Source organism: Myotis yumanensis, unplaced genomic scaffold, assembly GCF_028538775.1.
Source record: "Myotis yumanensis isolate MYYU_CA2020_CCGP unplaced genomic scaffold, mMyoYum1.0.hap1 SCAF_16, whole genome shotgun sequence".
NCBI classification, from domain to species: Eukaryota; Metazoa; Chordata; class Mammalia; order Chiroptera; family Vespertilionidae; genus Myotis; species Myotis yumanensis.
This window is the reverse complement of record NW_027223767.1, coordinates 14,929,345-14,947,868: the sequence shown is the minus strand read 5'-3', so window position 1 is coordinate 14,947,868 and position 18,524 is coordinate 14,929,345. Positions and strand designations below refer to the sequence as shown.

General features: G+C 45.9%; 1 protein-coding gene and 1 non-coding gene across 6 annotated transcripts in view; both read left to right on the top strand.

Annotated features, from left to right (window-relative positions):
- The window catches only part of LOC138993652 (NACHT, LRR and PYD domains-containing protein 1-like), a 49,560-nt gene that overhangs the window by 10,831 nt on the left and 20,205 nt on the right, over positions 1-18,524 (top strand). For all 5 annotated transcript variants that reach the window (XM_070392901.1, XM_070392897.1, XM_070392900.1 and 2 more), the window contains exons 5-10: positions 6,887-7,057; positions 7,568-7,738; positions 10,315-10,401; positions 12,043-12,146; positions 12,736-12,898; positions 14,304-14,527. In XM_070392901.1, coding sequence (XP_070249002.1) covers positions 6,887-7,057; positions 7,568-7,738; positions 10,315-10,401; positions 12,043-12,146; positions 12,736-12,898; positions 14,304-14,527 — 920 coding nt within the window. The remainder of the gene's footprint in view (positions 1-6,886; positions 7,058-7,567; positions 7,739-10,314; positions 10,402-12,042; positions 12,147-12,735; positions 12,899-14,303; positions 14,528-18,524) is intronic.
- On the top strand, positions 15,556-15,662 carry LOC138995185 (U6 spliceosomal RNA). Its single transcript, XR_011468521.1, has one exon. It is a non-coding gene; the product is annotated as a U6 spliceosomal RNA (small nuclear RNA).

Below are 18,524 nucleotides of genomic sequence, written 5' to 3'. Positions count from 1 at the left end.
AGGGAAGGTAAAACATTGAAATGCCATTGTAGAGTGGGAGATTCTGGCCTGCCAGCCATTGTTGGGTCCCATGTGAGAGTCACAGGTGCAATTCATAATTTTAGCCATCACCCATGTTACTCAGGTGGGAGTGAAAGTGGGAGATTGGGAGAATGGCAGAGTTTAGGGTTAGCTAAAGGGATATGATGGGAGGTCAGAGGGTAAGTTATTCAGTCATATCACCAATGACATATCATAAAATCTAAGCTAGATTCCAAGCAAAGTGGTAAAAAGAAAGTGTTGAGAGATTGGAAGAAAGGAGAAGGTCAAGGGATTTCTCATTGAAGATGGATCCTGGTGGAATAAGTTAACCTAGCAGAGGATGATAATAAATCCAGTCTTTAGGACATCTTGTATCCATGTGATACTTTCCTAATACCTTTCCAATGCGAACTACCTGATTTTAGGAGGAAAACCAATGAAAAGGTCTCAGAAATACTGGTTCTACCTTAAACTTAACATCCAAGTGGGGAGACAGCAATCTACAATCTACAATGTACCCCTTACATTGCAATATAACTTCACAATTTCAATGTCAATTCTGTATCTACTCCAAGAAATATCTTCTTGGGCCTTCAAAAAAAACAAAAACTGAAAATGGCAGAGCAGGGATATTATTTCCACTTTCCAGATAATAAAAACTTAAGCTCAGAGAGGTTAACTAACTTCCTCAGATTTGCACAGTTAGAAACAGGAGAGCTGGGAATAGAATCCAGGGAGTACCCAACCCATCACCACCTCCAACTCTTCATCTTGAAATTTGGGATCTAATTCATGATGATACAATGAGATAGTGTAATAAAAAGAACTTTTTTGCCCAGCCAGTATGGCTCAACAGTTGAGTGTCAGTCCAGAAACCAAGAAGTTACGGGTTCAATTCCCAGTCAAGGCACATGCCTGGGTTGTGAACTCAATCTCCAATAGGGGTCGTGCAGGAGGCAGCCGATTGATGATGTTTCTTTCTCATTGGTGTTTCTATCTCTTTATCTCCCTCCCTTCCCTTCTCTTTAAAAATTTTTTTTTGATATATACATTTTAAACTTTTTCACAAGAATACTAACTCTGGCCTTGGCCAGTTTTTCTCAGTGGTCAGAGTACTGGTCTGAGGACTGAAGTTCAATTCTGGTCAAAAGCATGTACCTCCATTGCAGGCTCAATCACTTGCCCCAATCGGGGTGCGTGCAGGAGGCAACCAATAAATGTATCTCTCTTACATCAATGTTTCTCTCTCTGTGTCTCTCCCCGTCCCTTCCACTCTAGCTAAAAATCAATAGAAAAAATATCCTCAGGTGAGGATTAACAACAACAACAAAATACTAGCTGTGGATCAGACAGATGTGAGTATTTCCTGACTAGAAATGTTGATTCTATGAGAAAGAACTCAGATTTACTGCCTTTAAATACAAGAATGTCTAAGACCTTGGGGCAAAATCCTAACAAATAATTGGATTTCTCTTGAAATCAGCTGAATATGCTAGACTCAAGGATTCTGGGTGTTTCCTTTTTCATGAACATGTAGAACTGAGCATAATACATGGTCAAAGCAGAGGGAATGGGTAAAGGAGAGGTTGGAGAACTGAACGAAGGGATTCCAGAAAGAACAAGGTCAGAGGGGAGGCAGGAGGGTGTGGAATCAAAGACACAGGAGGAAGGAGCCTTGGCCCCTCTGGGACAGAAGGACAAGAGAAGTGCCGCATGAAAACTGAGATGCGAGGCTGTGTGGAAACAGGACTGAGACATAGAAGAAAATTAAGGGGCTCAGGTCCCATGGCAGCAGTATCCTTTGAGCACTATTCTAAGCACAGGGATATATTATGTCCTTTGATCTTGGCAACCACCAGGTGCAATAGGCATGGAGAATTTGTGTTACAAATCAATAAACTTGAATATTAAGAAACCTACCAACAGTCTTCAACTAATAACTGGCAGAGGCAAGATTTGGCATAATATCTGTGTGACATCCAACCAGGAGGAATGTAACCAGGTCCCAATTTTAGTGTTCGCCACCTCATTCAGAGCCCTTCCCACAATCACATCCCAGGCCCCTTCCAGCGGGTACCTGCCAAGCTTCCATCTTTAGCTCAGGTCCCAAACCCAATGTCCTCCACTGGGATGTCCCATAGGCTCCTCAAGCTCCACACATTCTAAACTAGACTTTCCTTCCTATCCAAAGAAAACCTGTTCCTCCTCTCAGGACCAGATAATTTGTAGGGTCCAGTACAAAATGAAAATGTAGTGCTCTTGCTCAAACATCAGAGAAAAAGTGCTGTTAAAGGCATTTAGATACAAAGCTTTTTTCTCCATCACCCAATCTCTCATTCTTTATTTGCTGTTTAATGTTTCACTCCTTTCACATACTGCAGGTGCATGCAGACCCCCTCTGGTGCCTGGGAGCGTTACCCAGAGTCAGTGTGACTACAGCCCAATAGATGCCAGGTTTCTCCTCCCACTAGCAGCCAGACACATCACTGTGCCCTGGAGTGGGTGGAAAAGTCAATCAAGCCAGACTTCTCCACCCATGGGCCTATTACCCGAAACCAAAGTAGGGGAAGATCACCAAAGACCACCATCCAACCCCAAAGCAGGTGGGAGACCCATCCCTTCGCAGGATATTTCCATGAAGTGCTAGGTATATGAATCATAGTGGGTGGGAGATTTGCCCCTAACAAATCACCAAACATGTCATGCTGTTACCACCAAGTCCTATTCTAAATGTCAGCCCTGATCCTCACCATGCCTGCCAGGGAAGGGTATTGTAGGCCCCACAGCATCATGGAACAGAAGAGTGGGTGGACAAGAATTCTTCACACAGATTAAGGGAGGTGGGCAAGGACATATAAAAGACAAAGCACCATTGGCTCATCAGACTTCCCTTACAAAACACAAATACAGATAATGACTGGAGAAACCAAGATGGTGGCATAGGTAAACACCTGAAATTGCTGCCTCGTACAACCACTTCAAAACTACAACTAAAAGACAAAACGGACATTATCCAGAACCACAGGAAGGCTGGTTGAGTGGAAATTCTACAACTAGAAAGAAAGAAAAAAGCACACTGAGACTTAGAGGAGGTGCGGAAGTAAAGTGCAGAGGTACGGAGGCGCACATGGAAAGGGCTGGCAACTGAGCACACGGTTGTCTTTTGCAATCAGGAGGTAGATACAAGCTCCCAACTGCTCTGAACTCCAGTTCAAGATGAGTCTCTGGGGACCCAGACTCATACAGGGAGAAACTGGACTGTCTGGCATCTCTGGCATCAGGTGGAACTTGAGGGCGGCTTTCTCTCAGAGGTGCTTGCAGTGATTAACGCAAGACACTGAGACCCAGGGCCTCTTAGGTCAGAGCTGAGGATCAGCCATAGCTGTTTGCTCTGCCCTGTTGATTCCCTGAGACCTCGCCCCACCCAAGCTGTGCATAGAGGCTTTTGCATATGAATGGCCTGGCCCTTTGCAATCTAAAATTACCTAACAAACTGCAGCTGGGTCAGAGAGACCCAGAACATCCAAAAGTAGGCCCAAGGCCCCACAGCAGCTTGCATTGCTTCACAGCTGGGCCTCATCTGGGCACCTCCAAACCCCAAACAAAGAAGAGGAAACTGCAGATCTCTCCTTAACTCTTGCTGGGTAGCCTCAGGCAGAGGCTAAATTAGCACCTCCTTTGAGATCCAAGAGCCAGTGTACCCAGTGGTCAGAGTGGGACCATCCAGATTACAACTCCTCAGATCCATAAGGGACACACTCAGGGGGCAGACTCAGTGAGCACCAAAGCCCCACTGAAGCATGTCTTGCCCCAGAAGGGTGTCTCCAGCACAGAAGTTCTCCCACTGCAGACACAGCTGATTCTCACAGCCAATTGGCCTGGAGGTCAATTCCTCCCAGTGATACCAACAACAATCAAGGCTTAACTACAACAAGACTGTGCACAAAGCCCACAAAGGGGTGTACCAAGAGTGTCCAACTCAGGTAATTGGGGAGGCTGAGCTACTGGGCCCTATAGGATACCTAGCTCGGAAAGCCACTCTATCAATACAGGGAAGCATAAAAAATGTGGAGACAAAGAAACAGGTCACAAATGACAGAAATGGAGGAAAGAAAACTACTGGATATAGAGTTCAAAACCATGGTTATAAGGTTTTTCAAGAATTTTCTAGAAACTGCAGATAAATATAGTGAGACCCTCAAGAAATCTAGTGAGACCCTTGAGGTTATGAAAAAGGACCAACTAGAAATTAAGCATACACTGACTGAAATAAAAAATATTATACAGAGATCCAACAGCAGACTAGAGGATCACAAGAATCAAGTCAAAGATTTGAAATACGAAGAAGCAAAAAACACCCAACCAAAAAACAAAAAGAAACAAGAATCCAAAAATATGAAGATAGTTTAAGGAGCCTCTGGGACAACTTCAAGCATACCAACATCCGAATTATGGGGGTGCCAGAAGAAGAGAGACAGCAAATACTGAAAACCTATTTGAAGAAATAATGACAGAAAACTTCCCCTACCTGGTGAAAAAAATAGACTTACAAGTCCAGGAAGTGCAGAGAACCCCAAACAAAAGGAATCCAAAGAGGACCACACCAAGACACATCATAATTAAAATGCCAAGAGCAAAAGACAAAGAGAGAATCTTAAAAGCAACAAGAGAGCTGAACCAGTTTGTCTCAGTAGATAGAGCGTCGGCCTGCGGACACAAGGGTCCCAGGTTTGATTCCGGTCAAGAGCATGTACCTTGGTTGCAGGCACATCCCCAGTAGGGGATGTGCAGGAGGCAGCTGATTGATGTTTCTAACTCTCTATCCCTCTCCTTTCTTCTCTGTAAAAAATCAATAAAATATTTAAAAAAAAAAAAAAGCAGCAAGAGAAAAATAGTTAGTTACCTACAAGGGAGTACCCATATGATTGTCAGCTGATTTCTCAACAGAAACTATGCAGGCCAGAAGGGAGTGGCAAGAAATATTCAAAGTGATGAATACCAAGAACCTACAACTAAAATTACTTTACCCATCAAAGCTATCATTCAGAATTGAAGGTCAGATAAAGAGCTTCACAGATAAGAAAAAGCTAAAGGAGCTTATCACCACCAAACCAGTAGTATATGAAATGCTGGGGGGTATTCTTTAAGAAGAGGAAGAAGAAGAAAAAGGTAAAGATACAAATTATGAACAACAAATACACATCTATCAACAAGTGAATCTAAAAATCAAGTGAATAAAAAATCTGATGAACAGAATAAACTGGTGGATATAATAGAATCAGGGGCATAGAAAGGGAGTGGACTGACAATTCTCAAGGAGAAAGGGGTGTGGGGGTGTGGGAAGAGACTGGACAGAAATTGTACACCTATGGATGAGGACAGTGTGGGGGGAGGGTAAGGGCAGAGGGTGGGGTGGGAACTGGGTGGAGGGGAGCTATGGGGAAAAAAGAGGAACAACTGTAATAATATGAACAATAAAGATTTAATTTAAAAGGAAACACAAATACAAGGGTAAAATTATTAAGTAACCCAAGATGGCAAGTACAGAGCAATAAACCCAAACAACTGCACTGGTTGTATATCCATGAGGCTGACACTGCCTCCTCTCACACATTGTCTCAGTAAGTGGCAGCAGTACCAATTCTGTATTTAATCTAGAAGCCTCCCTGGCCCCCACATCTAAAGAGACACTGAGTGTGCTGTTGGGTCCACAAAAATATCTCCCACAGGCACTGCTCTGACCTCGGTGCTGGACCACCTGCTTTCTGCTTCACCTTATCCAGCCATCCTCCACTCACTGTCAGGGATCTTTCCAAGCAATGCAAAGAACACATCACTACCCTCCTCAAGAAATTTCACTGCCACTTGAACAAGATCCAAATGTCTAACAAGCACATTCAAGACCTACCACTATCATGATACGTATTTTCTATCTTAACCCTCAAACTTCATCTCCCCTCATGTAGCCTTTCTGCAAATGTCACTAAACTAAACACATGCTATAAGCTCACAACCACTCTGCCATCCAGGAAAGCCCCTCTTCCACCCCCATCTAGGTGAACTCCTACTCACCATTCAAGGCACCCCTCATATGTCTGCTCTTCCTTCCCTGGTCAAAATTAACCCCTCATTCCTCTGCCTTCAGCTGCATCCAACATGCCCCTCTTCACTCTATTTCATTCACTCATCAACCACATATTTATTAAGTTCCTACTATGTGTGAGACACTGCCCTAGGCACTGGGATGCAACTAGATATGAAAACTCATTCCTCATGGAGCATATATCCTGGAGAGAAAAAATCAAAAGCAAGTAAATGATTAAAATATATTGTATGGGATTTGGGTTATAGAGAAAACTAAAGCAGAAAGGAATGGAGCCTGGGGCTGCAATTTTAAACAGGGAGGGTAGAGAGGCAAAATTTCATGAGGGATACTTTTGAGCAAATACCTGAGGCACATGAGAGAACAAGCCATGAGATATCAGGTAAGAAGACTGTAACTGGCAGAAGAAACAGCAAGTGCCAAGGCCCTGAGATGGGACTGTGCCTGGAGTATTTAAGGACCAGCAAGTAGGTCAGCGAGGATGCAGATGAAAGGTGTACAAGATGAGAACAGAAATGACAAGGAGCCAGGTCTCCAGGGCCCCATAGTCAAAGATGAGGAACTTGAATTTAACTCGCATGACATGGAAACATGAAAGGTTTTTGATCCAAAAAGATGTGAAAACTGATCTACTAATCTTTTTTTCTATGTCAACCCCCAAGTACCTGCCTGACCCAGAAGAGGTGTTCAGTGGGTGCTCTCGGGTGTCTGTGGAATCAACAGGTGAGGAAACTCAAGGCTATCAGTGTTTGTCTCCCACAGATTGGCCAACTGCGGCCTCACAACAAAAGGCTGCAGGGCCCTTGCCCGTGTGCTGAGCAACAGCTGGAACCTGACAGAGCTGGACCTGAGCTTCAACCAGCTCCTGGACACCGGAGTCCAGTGCCTTTTCCAGGAGCTGAGACAAGCCAACTGCAAGCTGCAGCAGCTGCTGTAATTGCTCCTCTTTGACACTACTTTTGGGGGTGGAGGCACAGAGGAGAGGGAGCTGCCCTAATATCTTGTAGCAGAGAGAAGGTGAGAGCTAGACAGGATGGGGCTATGGGTTTGGGAGCAGATAGGTCCCCCTTGTTGAAGCTCACAGAGCATCCCGTGTCAGCAAACTGAGTTTTTGGCAAATCCCATATAGTTAGCAGTTAGACCCAGTGCACAAGTGGAATGTTGGGTAAATTAATCATGCAAAGTTGATGTGGAGAGTGCATAATTGGTGAGAATCACACAGGACTGAGAAAAAGGAGGGTTCCTGCATTCTAAGTGGCTCCTTGGCTGCAGGAGAAAATTAAAATCTCCCAGGTTACTGCAAGCCAGACACATGTTTATCTTCCTTTAATGTCACCAAGGAGCCCAAAAGGCCACAGGTGCTAGAGAGGGAAACCAAACCTTAGTTACCCTGAAGAGAAGGCCCTCAGGACGACTGTGGACCCATGCAAATCTCTCCCACAGGCTGGTGAGATGTGGACTCACATCTGGCTGCTGCCAGGAACTGGCCTCCATGCTCGGTACCAGTCCCAGCCTGACAGAGCTGGACCTACAGCAGAACGACCTGGGCGACCTCGGTGTGAGGCTGCTCTGTGAAGGGCTCAGGCAGCCTGCGTGCCAACTCAGGAACCTGTGGTAAGGCCCTGGGGTCATTTCTGGGCAGAGGGCAGGGAAAGGGAGGGAGAGGATTGGAAAGGGAGGGATGTAGGAGCCCTGAATTGGACAGGGCAAGTAAAGGGACAGAAAAAATGCAGTCTGGGTTCACTACCAGCTTCACCACTTCCTTAGGACATGAAAACTGGGCAGGTCTTCATTTGAGGCTCGGTTTTCTTATCTGTGAAATGGAACCATCAAATCCACCTCATAGACTGTGGTGAAATAAAATGCAAGAAAATCTAAAAGAGGTCTGGGAACAGAGTTGTGAGGTTCAAATGATAAACATTGGTGAGGCCACATGTTCTAGGGCAGTGGTTGACAAACTGTGGCCCTTAAGTGTGGCTCTTCCACAAAATACCATGTGCTGCTGCACACGTACAGTGCGATTGAAACTTTGTGGCCACACTGAAGGGGCCAAAGAGCCACATGTGGCTCGCAAGCCGCGGTTTGCCGACCACAGTTCTAGGGGACTCTCTCCCAAGTTCATTTCTACATCCAGGGCAGTGCTTCCTTTCTTCAATCATTACCTCATTCATTCATTTCAGGCCTCTAATGTGTCAAGCACTGGGCCAGGCACTGAGGGGACAATAGTGAGCAACAGACATGGGCCCTGCCCCCCCTTAAGCTTGCACACCAGCGAGACCAACACAGATGCTGATGACGTTAACACACAGTGTGTATCTCTGAGCTCCATGCAGTTTATGAAGGGAAAGTGCACTTTGTTATGAGAGTGTGACATGGAGGGAGGATGGAATTAGACTCAGGGGCAGGGAGGGCCTCTCTGGGGAAGTAACATCAGGCCGAGACCTGAAGCAGAAAGAGGGGTTGACCAGGCCCAGTCAAGGAGAGCAGTCCAGGCTGAGAATAGCGTGGGGGAGACCCCAGGACAGAAACAGGCTCAGAGCACTGGAGAGCTGTGTGGTTGGGGTGCAGTGACCCCCAGCCTGCATTTCCCATACTGTCTCCCGGCCACTTCCTGTCACCCTCCGAGCCTGAAAACTAGTCCACAGCCAGTTTCTGACTGAACATTTCCCTGCAGCTCCTGGTTGCGGCCTGTCTCGCACTCACAGAGCTGACAGGGCTCCAAACATCCATGTCCTGACCCCTCAGTCTTGGCCAAGGCTCCAGCCGGCTCTCAGCCTTTCCTCTGAGAGTCATCCTTTCTCAAGCCTAAACCACCAGGAGGTGAATACTCTACATGTGGGTCCTCCAAGAGCCCACTCTGACCCTTCACAACCAAGGTCACCCCATGCCATGTGGTGGGCACCTTCACACCCCAGCCCCCTCCCCTCTGAGCATGTGTGGCTGTCACCATCTCCTATATCAGTGATGGCAAACCTATGACATGAGTGTCAGAGGTGACACGCGAACTCATTTTTTTTGGTTGATTTTTCTTTGTTAAATGGCATTTAAATATATAAAATAAATATCAAAAATATAAATCTTTGTTTTACTATGGTTGCAAATATCAAAAAAAGTTCTATATGTGACACGGCACCAGAGTTAAGTTAGAGTTTTTCAAAATGCTGACACGCAGAGCTCAAAAGGTTCGCCATCACTGTCCTATATGCTGAAGGGCCTCTCCAGAGCTGAGACTTTGCAGTAGGTCTGCATCCATGCCCTGCTCACCCATTACTTCTCACCTCTTGGTTGCCTCAGAGCAGGTTGCCTAACCCTAGAAGGTTTCTGCCTCCTTCCTTCCTAGGGCCCTGGGACTGGGATGAGAGGGACAACCTCTGCATCATGGTCCATCCCCTCCCCAGGGGAGAACAGCTCTGACAGAAGGAATGAGGAAGATATGTGCCCTGACAGGTGCAGGGTCTTCACACCTACCTGTCCATGGCTCACAATAGGTGGAGCAGGTCCCACCCTGTTGGAGGTGAGGACATGGAGGCCAAGAGAAGGCAGCAGCCATCCCAAATCCAACAGAAACCCCAGAGCACAGGATGTGTGAGAATGGAAACAGGCTCTTTCATTCTAGGAAACCTCTAGGCCATGTTAAGAACTTTAAATTCTACTCCTATGTGGTCATTTGAGGCCATGGACACTGGCTATTCTCTATTGGATGCCGTAAGTGCTGCCCTTTTCCCTTTCCAGAAAGAAGACCCAGCCCCCACCCCTGGGAGTGGTGCCAGCTACAAGGATGGCCTCTGCCAACTAGGGCCATCTCACACAGGGTCACCTCCCCTCCCTGGGTGGCCTGCATCCAGTGACTGGGGTAGTGGTATAAGGACCCTCCTCCCAGTATGGGCAGCTCTGGAGTGTCATCCCCACATCAGAAGTCTCACAGAGTCAGCTGTACCCCTTGCAACTGCATCACAGCACAACTTATTCTTCCGCTCAGTCCAGCTTCCTCCCTTCCTTTGGTCTGGTGTTAACACAACAACACTCCCTAATAAACCTCCTAACTCTTCTTTCCAATTCAAAACCTGACTTCAGAGAACCCAACCTACAACAGGTTCCTGTGGTATGTGAAAGGTTCCATGATTGTGGGCCCAGAGGCCCTTGAGATTGTTTGGGGATCCAGGATAATTAGGCTTCCTTTGTGTTTTCAGGCTGGACCAGACTCAGCTGAGTGAGGAGGTGACAGAGATGCTGAGGCTTCTGAAGCAGGAGAAGCCTCAGCTGATCATCAACAGTGGGTAAGAGGGAAGACACAGAACTCCCTTGAGCTGACCCAGGCCTAGGACTGACTCCTAGAGGCTGGGCCAGAGACATGGGCCAGAAGTGGGGTGGGGCAAGGTTGGAGGCAGAGACAGACAGAACCAGGAAGAAGCCAAGAAACCACAGCAGTCAGAGTGAGGCTGTTTGCGTGGTTTGTTGGTTTGCTTGTTTGTTTACTGCAAACAAAGGTATCCTCTGCTTAAACCCTTCCATGAGATGAGTAAGGAGAGAATAAATGAAGAAAAGTGAATGAGAGAGTGGGTGAGATTTGGAACATGGAAAGCAAAGACCATAAGGGGGAAACAAAGAGAAGAGAGCGCTTTGGGGAGGCAGAGGGGGAGGGGTGCTCCTCACCCTTATACATATAAACACCCATATACACAGCCCAGCTGAGGAGAAGCCTTGGGGACGGGAGAATCCGTTCTTCCTCCTGGGCATCTGCTGCAGCCCCGTGGCCTTTCATGTTGGTGTATTCTGGCCTGTGACAGAAAAGTGCACTTATGTTCTGGTTGTAACTGCTCTGCCTCATCTGACATGGCAGGAAAGGATTCCCAGGCTTAGGAGGAGCCATTCCTCAGGGAACAAGCATTCCCCTCAAACACACAGTGTATTAGGAACAAACCATGAACACGAGCCCAACTCCCAGAAATTAACTCAGCGGGGACACAGGACCAGGTTACCCCACCCCAACCTGTGTCCTTGTGTGTGGGATCAGAATGAATGCACTGACGGGCCTATTAGACTCTGTCCAAAGGACCTGAGCTAAGTTAGGAAACATGGGAGGGCTTAGCTGGGCCAAGCAGGGGTAGATTCCTGGAAGAGTTAGAGATCTGATCTCAGCTCCTTTGAGGAATGGAAGGAGGCCAGGGACCAAAAACACTGCTACTCAAAGCGTGGACCACGGACCAGCAGTGTCAGCATCAGTATCACCTGAGAGCTCATTATGAATGTAAATGTCAGGCTACACTCCAGACCTGCTGAATCAGAATCTCTGAGATTAGCCCAGGAATCTATGTTTTAACCAGACCTCCTGGTTTGGGCTTTGAGAAGCATTGGACTAGAGGTGAGTGAGCAAGGAGAGTGGCAAAGGTGGGATTGGAGACAAAGAATGGATGGAGTTAGAGGAACAAGGGCACAAGTTGGACTTTGGGCCATGTTAAGAACTTTAAATTTTACCCCAAAAGCAATAGATTTCAGGGCTTCAGCAGCAAAGTGTTCAGTCAGGTTCCTATTGAAGATCAACTGTTGTGTAGAAATGGCCCAGAGAGGGACAAGAGAAGAGGGGACCTTTAGGGGGAGGATGCAGTGGTTCCAGCCACCGATGCCAGGGCCTGGACCTGGGGTGGAGACTGTGGAGATGGAGAGAGGGAACTAGAAAAAAAGCTATTCTAAAGATAGTGTCAATGTGGTCAATTAGCTCTCAGAAGGAGCCAGGACTACATCCCAGTTTCGACATGGATGGCAAGGTGAATGGGGGCCATCATGAAGACAGGGGCTATGGGAGAATCTCAGATGAAGGCCATGAGTTCAAATTCAGATGGTTGAAGTTAAGTGAGGATGTCATGTAGATAATCCCAACTTCCTCAAGATCTCGGGAGGATGAACAACTCTGTGTGTAGGAAACCAAATCTGACGATGACTAAGGAAGACCCAGGGGAAGAACAGATGGATGATGAGATGGATGATGAAACAACTCCACTCCAATGGCAGGAACCTGAACCAGGTACTTTGAGGGGCCAGGCTGGGAGCATCATGACTTGGGATGGGAGAGGGAGAATGTGGAAGGTGAGCCCCACCATGCTCCTGCCTCTGGTGTGGGACATGGAAAAGTGCCCACCTACAGGAACTCGCTCCATGCGAGATCCTCCACACCTAGACCCTGGGAACTGGCAAGATCTCTGCTTTCCTCTCTCCAGCCTCAGGGTCTGAGGCTGTTCCTCCCCAGAATATCCCTGGAGCGTCTCAGACTCTGATCCATGGCCCAATCTCCCAAGGCTCTTTGCATCCCCGCCCATCCATTTTTTGAGCCATGTTCCTTTCACAAGTTACCTTGCCATTGGAGCTGGGAATAGCAATATCTCTGCGCCAGTGGGAAGAGGGGGATGGGTAGGTTTGGGGTCAGAGGGCAGCAGTGTTGGGCCTCTTCAGATAGTAGGCAGGCAGCCCCAGGAGCAGGGACAGAGGATACAGACACACTCCCTGCCAATGTCCAGACAGACAAGCCTTGGGGAGACCCCCTCCTTGGTATAGGCTAGGGATTGGGGAAGGCAGACAGGATACCCTAATGTTGACCATTGCCCTGCCTGTTCCAGAGGAGAGCTCCCAGCAAGTAGCACAAGTGAAGCCCTTCTGTCTGTCTTCTCCTGAACCCCTGGGGGACATACCAGTGGAGTCTATAGGGACAGATGATGACTTCTGGGGCCCCACAGGGCCTGTGACTCCAGAGGTGGTGGATGAAGACAGAGGTCTGTACCGGTAAGTGAGGGGGCTCCACTGTGCCAGGCTGGCCCACAACCCCTGCCATCCCCACACTGGGTCCCAACAGACACTCAACACCCCACTCATGGCATAGAGTACCCTCCCACTGCCAAGTCACTAGGCAAAGACAGGGCTGAGATACTGGGTTGGTGCTTTTATTATGGAAACAGAGGTTTTATTATAAAAAGTTGAAAAAAGAGTCTAAGGAACTTCCACTTACCCGTTATTCAGCTTCAACAATCATTTTACCAAATTTGTTCTAACTATTCATTTCCCCCCTCTTTTGTTGTTACAGTAATTTAAATCCATGATATCAGGTGATTTTACCAATAAATTTTTCTGATGCATTTTGAAGAATATAAATAAACACTTTTTCTCCTATAACCACAACGCCATTATATCTGACAACATTAACAATGTCATTTTCATATCATCTAATACCTAGTCTGTATTCAAATATGCTCAATTCTCCAAAATGTGTCCTTGCAGGTGGTTTGTTCTAATCAGGATCCAAACAAAGTCCACTGGTTGCATTTGTTTGTTATGTCTCATAAATCTCATTCCATCTACCCATTTCTGTTTTATTAGCATCTGCTATGTGCAAAGTACCATACCTGTAACAAGGGCCATGAGATGCATATGGTAGCCTGCCTTCCAAGGGTTCTGAGTCCTAAGTAATAAATGTCTATAATCTTAGTTCTAATCTCGTATACAACACATTCCCACTCACTGTCACAGACATGATCTCAATGCAATGGAATATTATTCCAAACTTACATACACAGAAGGTGACATCCCAGGAACCTACTCTTTACCAATGTAGACCTGGGGGAAGTCTCTGTAATATCTCTGCAAGTGTTGTTTTCAGTTCCAAATGGTTATCAATAGTATCACCATGTAGATTGGTGCTTTTATTATGGAAACAGAGGTTTTATTATAAAAAGTTGAAAAAAGAGTCTAAGGAACTTCCACTTACCCATTATTCAGCTTTGTTATTATCAAAAATATGCCCTTCAAAAACAAGAAAATTTTCCTATTTCATTATTATTAATAATATTATTATTCTTTTTATCATTACCATTATAGAAACAGCTCACCACCCCCAGGCAGATATTAAGCCCTCAGCATACATTAATTCACTTATTACTCACAACTCTATGAGATGGTGCTATTGTTAATTTTATTTAAAAATAATAAAACTGAGATTAGGGAGGTTCAATGACTTGCTAAGGATCCACAGAAGAGAGCAGAAGAGCCAAGACTCAACCCCAGATCCCTCTGGCTGTCACATCTGAGCTTGCAGGCACCCTACTAGATACACAGTGCACTACATGGGGTCGGGTAGTCAATGAGCTTGTGTGGAGTAATTAATTCAATGTCTATCTCTCTCTGCTATCCCCAGAGTTCACTTCCCTGTGGCTGGTTCCTACCACTGGCCTAACGTGGGTCTCTATTTTGTGGTGAGAGGGCCTGTGACCATTGAGATTGAATTCTGTGCTTGGGACCAGTTCCTGGACCAGATTGTCCCACAGCACAGCTGGATGGTTGCGGGGCCTCTTTTTGACATCAAGGCTGAACCAGGAGCTGTGGCAGCTGTGTACCTCCCTCACTTTATAGCCCTCCAAGGTGAGTGAGAGGGAGGTGTGGGGAAAGGTGATGGTGGTGAGAATGGGCCTGAAATGGCTTCCTATGGCTTTCAATATCCTGAGGGGAGTTTGTGGCTTCCACTGGCTAAGAGAAAATTATAGAAGTGGCAGCAGCTTTCTTTCTCATTCCACAGTGCTCTGGGCTTATTTTTTTTAAACATTGTGTCTCCAAGCATCAAAATTATTTTTGCCTGAATTACTGGAAAGTTTCCCTCAATAGAAAGTGGTCTCCTCACCCTTAACAGATTGGCTCAGTGGATAGAACATTGGTCTGTGGACTGAAAGATCCTGGGCTTGATTCAGGTCAAGGGAACATGCCTTGGTTGCAGGCTCAATCCCTGGTTCTGATCAGGGCACATGCAGGAGACAACCAATCTATGTGAGACATCGGTGCTCTCATATCGATGTTTCTTTCTCTCTCTCTCTCTCTCTATCTCTCTCTCTCTCCCCCTCCTTTCCACTCTCTCTAAAAATCAATGAAAAAATATTCTCAGGTTAGAATTAACAAAAAATAAATAAATAAAAAGAAAGTGGTCTCCTCAATAATAATAATAGCTATCATTTATTAAGTTTTCTTTACATAGATTGTATCCTTTAGGATCCCAACAGAAAATATATGATATACTCAGTTGAGATTTTTGAAGAGACTTTTTAAAAACAAGACCATTTGCAAAGTAAAGCTAAGTGAACGAAAAGGAAGTTTGGGGCACCTAAAAATTAACAACAAATGGAAAGTCATTGCTACTGCTACAGGCTGGGAGGAGAAACAGTGTCACCAGACTCCATATGAGAGCTCAAACCACAAAAGAAGGGCATCTTGGTAAGAGATGTGGTCATAAAGAGTTACATGGTTATCTGAACCTCTCACACCTCCAAAGACTTCCCACAGATAAAGTTCCAAAATATATAAAGTTCTAAGTCAAAACCTCATAAGCAGTGAACAAGACACCATAAGTGAACACCAACAGAAACTTCAACCAGGTATCTGTCCCATAAAGATCTCAGACAGTGCTCACTTTGGCAGCACATATACTAAAACTGGAATGATACAGAGAAGATTAGCATGGCCTCTGCGCAAGGGTGACACAACAATTTGTAAAGCAGTCCATATTTACAAAAAACAAAAAACAAAAAAAGACCTCAGACATTTCAGTTATCAAAAGGAGAATGCAAATGAAGTATGTTTCTTATGCTTCATGAAATAGTCCTTAAAATATGAGCAACAAACAATAAACCACTAAAAATGATAAATCAAGTTTGAAAATAAGCTAAATTGACAGAAAATATGATAAAGCATAAATAAGAAAAGATTAAGTGACATGGAAGATACCAAGAGGCCGAATATACATATAATCAGAATTCTAGAAGATATTATAGAGAGAATGCAAAAAGTAATATTCAAAGAGAGAATTTCCAAGAAATTTCTATAATTGCTGAAAGATGTGATTTCTAAGGAGAAATCCCAAAAATTCAAAGCAGGAAAGAGGAACAGAGAGAAATCAGCACTAGACCCATTGAAGTGAATCTACAGAATACGGACATCTAAGGGCAGGTTTTAACAGTAGCAGAAAGATTATGGAGCAAGGTACTGCCATTAGGATGACAACTGATTTTGAACAGCTACAATGGAAGGCAAAAGACACTGGAATAAAAACCTCAAAGTGTTAAGCAAATGACTGTTAATCAAGAATTACAGTCACAGAACAATTATTGTTTAAGAAGTAGGTAAAATAGCCGGAACCGGTTTGGCTCAGTGGATGGAGCGTCAGCCTGCGGACTGGGGGGTCCTGGGTTCGATTCCGGTCAAGGGCATGTACCTGGGTTGTGGACACATCCCCAGTGGGGGGTGTGCAGGAGGCAGCTGATCGGTGTTTCTCTCTCACTGATGTTTCTGGCTCTCTGTCTCTCTCCCTTCCTCTCTGTGAGAAAATCAATGAAATATATTTTTTAAAAAAAGAAGTAGGTAAAATAGACATTTTAAAACAAACTAAAACCAAGATATCTTTACACAAATATTTACTGAAGGAAGTTCTAAAGGATGTTAACTCAGGCAACAGAAAAATGATCCCATACATAAAGTGTGCGGTACACAATGAAATAATCAGCAAAGATACTACTGACACACAACTAGGTAAATCTAACAAACCAATGACTGGATAAAGCCACAGTAATAATGTCTAATGTGTGGGGATTTTAAAGAGAGAGAGAGAAAACTAAAATATCAACAGAAATAGCAAGTAGAGTGCTAAAAAATACAAAGGTCTTAGTGTATAATTCACAAAGAGGGTGAAGGCTGCATTAGAACTGCCTTCTGGGGAGAGACAAGATGGCGGCAGAATAGGCAAACTAGTCCCAGGTCTTGTCCCAGAGCAAAGGAGTGAGCAGCTGAAACTAATAACACCCACCCCGAATTGGCAAAGTATACTCAGCTGGCCCCAGGCAAGGAATACAGCCACACCCGGATTCCACCCTGAATCAGATGAAGGATTAAAATAATCTGATTAATCCCTGGGAGTTAACAGGGTGTGGCCTATAGAGGGCCTTTCAGTCCCAGCAACAACAACAGAATCATGGACATTCCAGAAAACTGGGATCTTAAGCCAGCCAAAGGGATGACATTTCAATTTTATTTTTTTATTACTTTGTTAGCTTTTTTTTTTTTTGCTTTTTTCTTTGTTTCCTTTTTGTTTGTTGCTTTTTTTCTTTCTTCTTTTTTTGTTCTGCTTTTTTTTTGTTTGTTTTTTTATTTCCTACTTCTGTTCACATTATTTTTTCAACCACGTGAGCAACAGACACATGATCAGCATGCTCTCATCCAGGGAGCATCAGCCCTGTGAGCAGCATGCCTCGAGCCTAAGAGCAGCAGCATCATGTGGCCCGCCCCTGTCCAAGGAGCAGCAGCTGTGTGTGCAGCCCACTTCCCCGTATGAAGAGCAGCAACCACATGAGCACTCCGACCTGTCCGAGGAGCAGCAGCCGCACAAGCAGTCTTCCTACGTCTGAGGAGAGGCAGCCCTGCGCAGCCTGCCCCCATCCGAGGAGTAGCAGCTGCGCACAGCCCGCACCCTGCACTAGTCCGAGGAGCAGCAGCTGCACAAGCATCTTGCCCTTGCCCAAGCAGCAGGAGCCGCACGAGCAGCCTGCCCAATCCGAGGAACAGCAGCTGTGTGAGCAGCCCGCCCCCATCCGAGGAGCAGCAGTTCTGCGAGTGGCCGGACCCCATTTGAGGAGCAGCGGCAGCCCACCCCGGTCCACAGAGCAGCAACCACACGAGCAGACCACCCACATCCGAGGAGTGACAGCTCTACGCAGCACCCACCAGTCCGAGGAGCAGAGCCACAACAGCCTGCACCTGTCTGACAAGCAGCAGCCGGTCCTAGGAGCAATAGCCCCACAAGCAGCCCACCACATCAGAGGAACAACAGCAGCGTGCAGCCAACCCCCATTAAAGGATCAGCAGCCACATGAGCAGTCCACCCCAGTTCAAGGAGTAGCAGCTGCGTGTGTAGCCCGCCCCATACAAGGAACAGCAGCCTCGTGATCAGCACACCCTCTGTCTGAGGAACAGCAGCTGTGTGTGAAGCCTCCCCGCACCAGCCAGAGGAGCCACCACAGTGGTGAATAGCACCCACAACAAAAGCTCCTGCCAACTGAGGAGCGGCTGCTACAACAACCGCCAGAGGAGCAACCACAGCCCGAGGAGCCACTGCCACCCAAGGAGCAGCCCCTGAACGACTCAACATCTAGATATGTTGGTGAGATCAAACATGGGTAGACAAAGAAACCCCAAAACGAAAGAAAAGGAGGACTCACCAGAAAAGCAGCTAAGTGAAACCGAAGCATGCAGCATGACAGAAAAAGAGTTCAGATTAAGGGTCCTAGAATGCATAAACCGGATGGAGGAAAAAATCAACAACTTATACAAGAAGCAAGAAACAGACGAAAAAATGAATAACTTAGGTATGAACCAAGAAGAA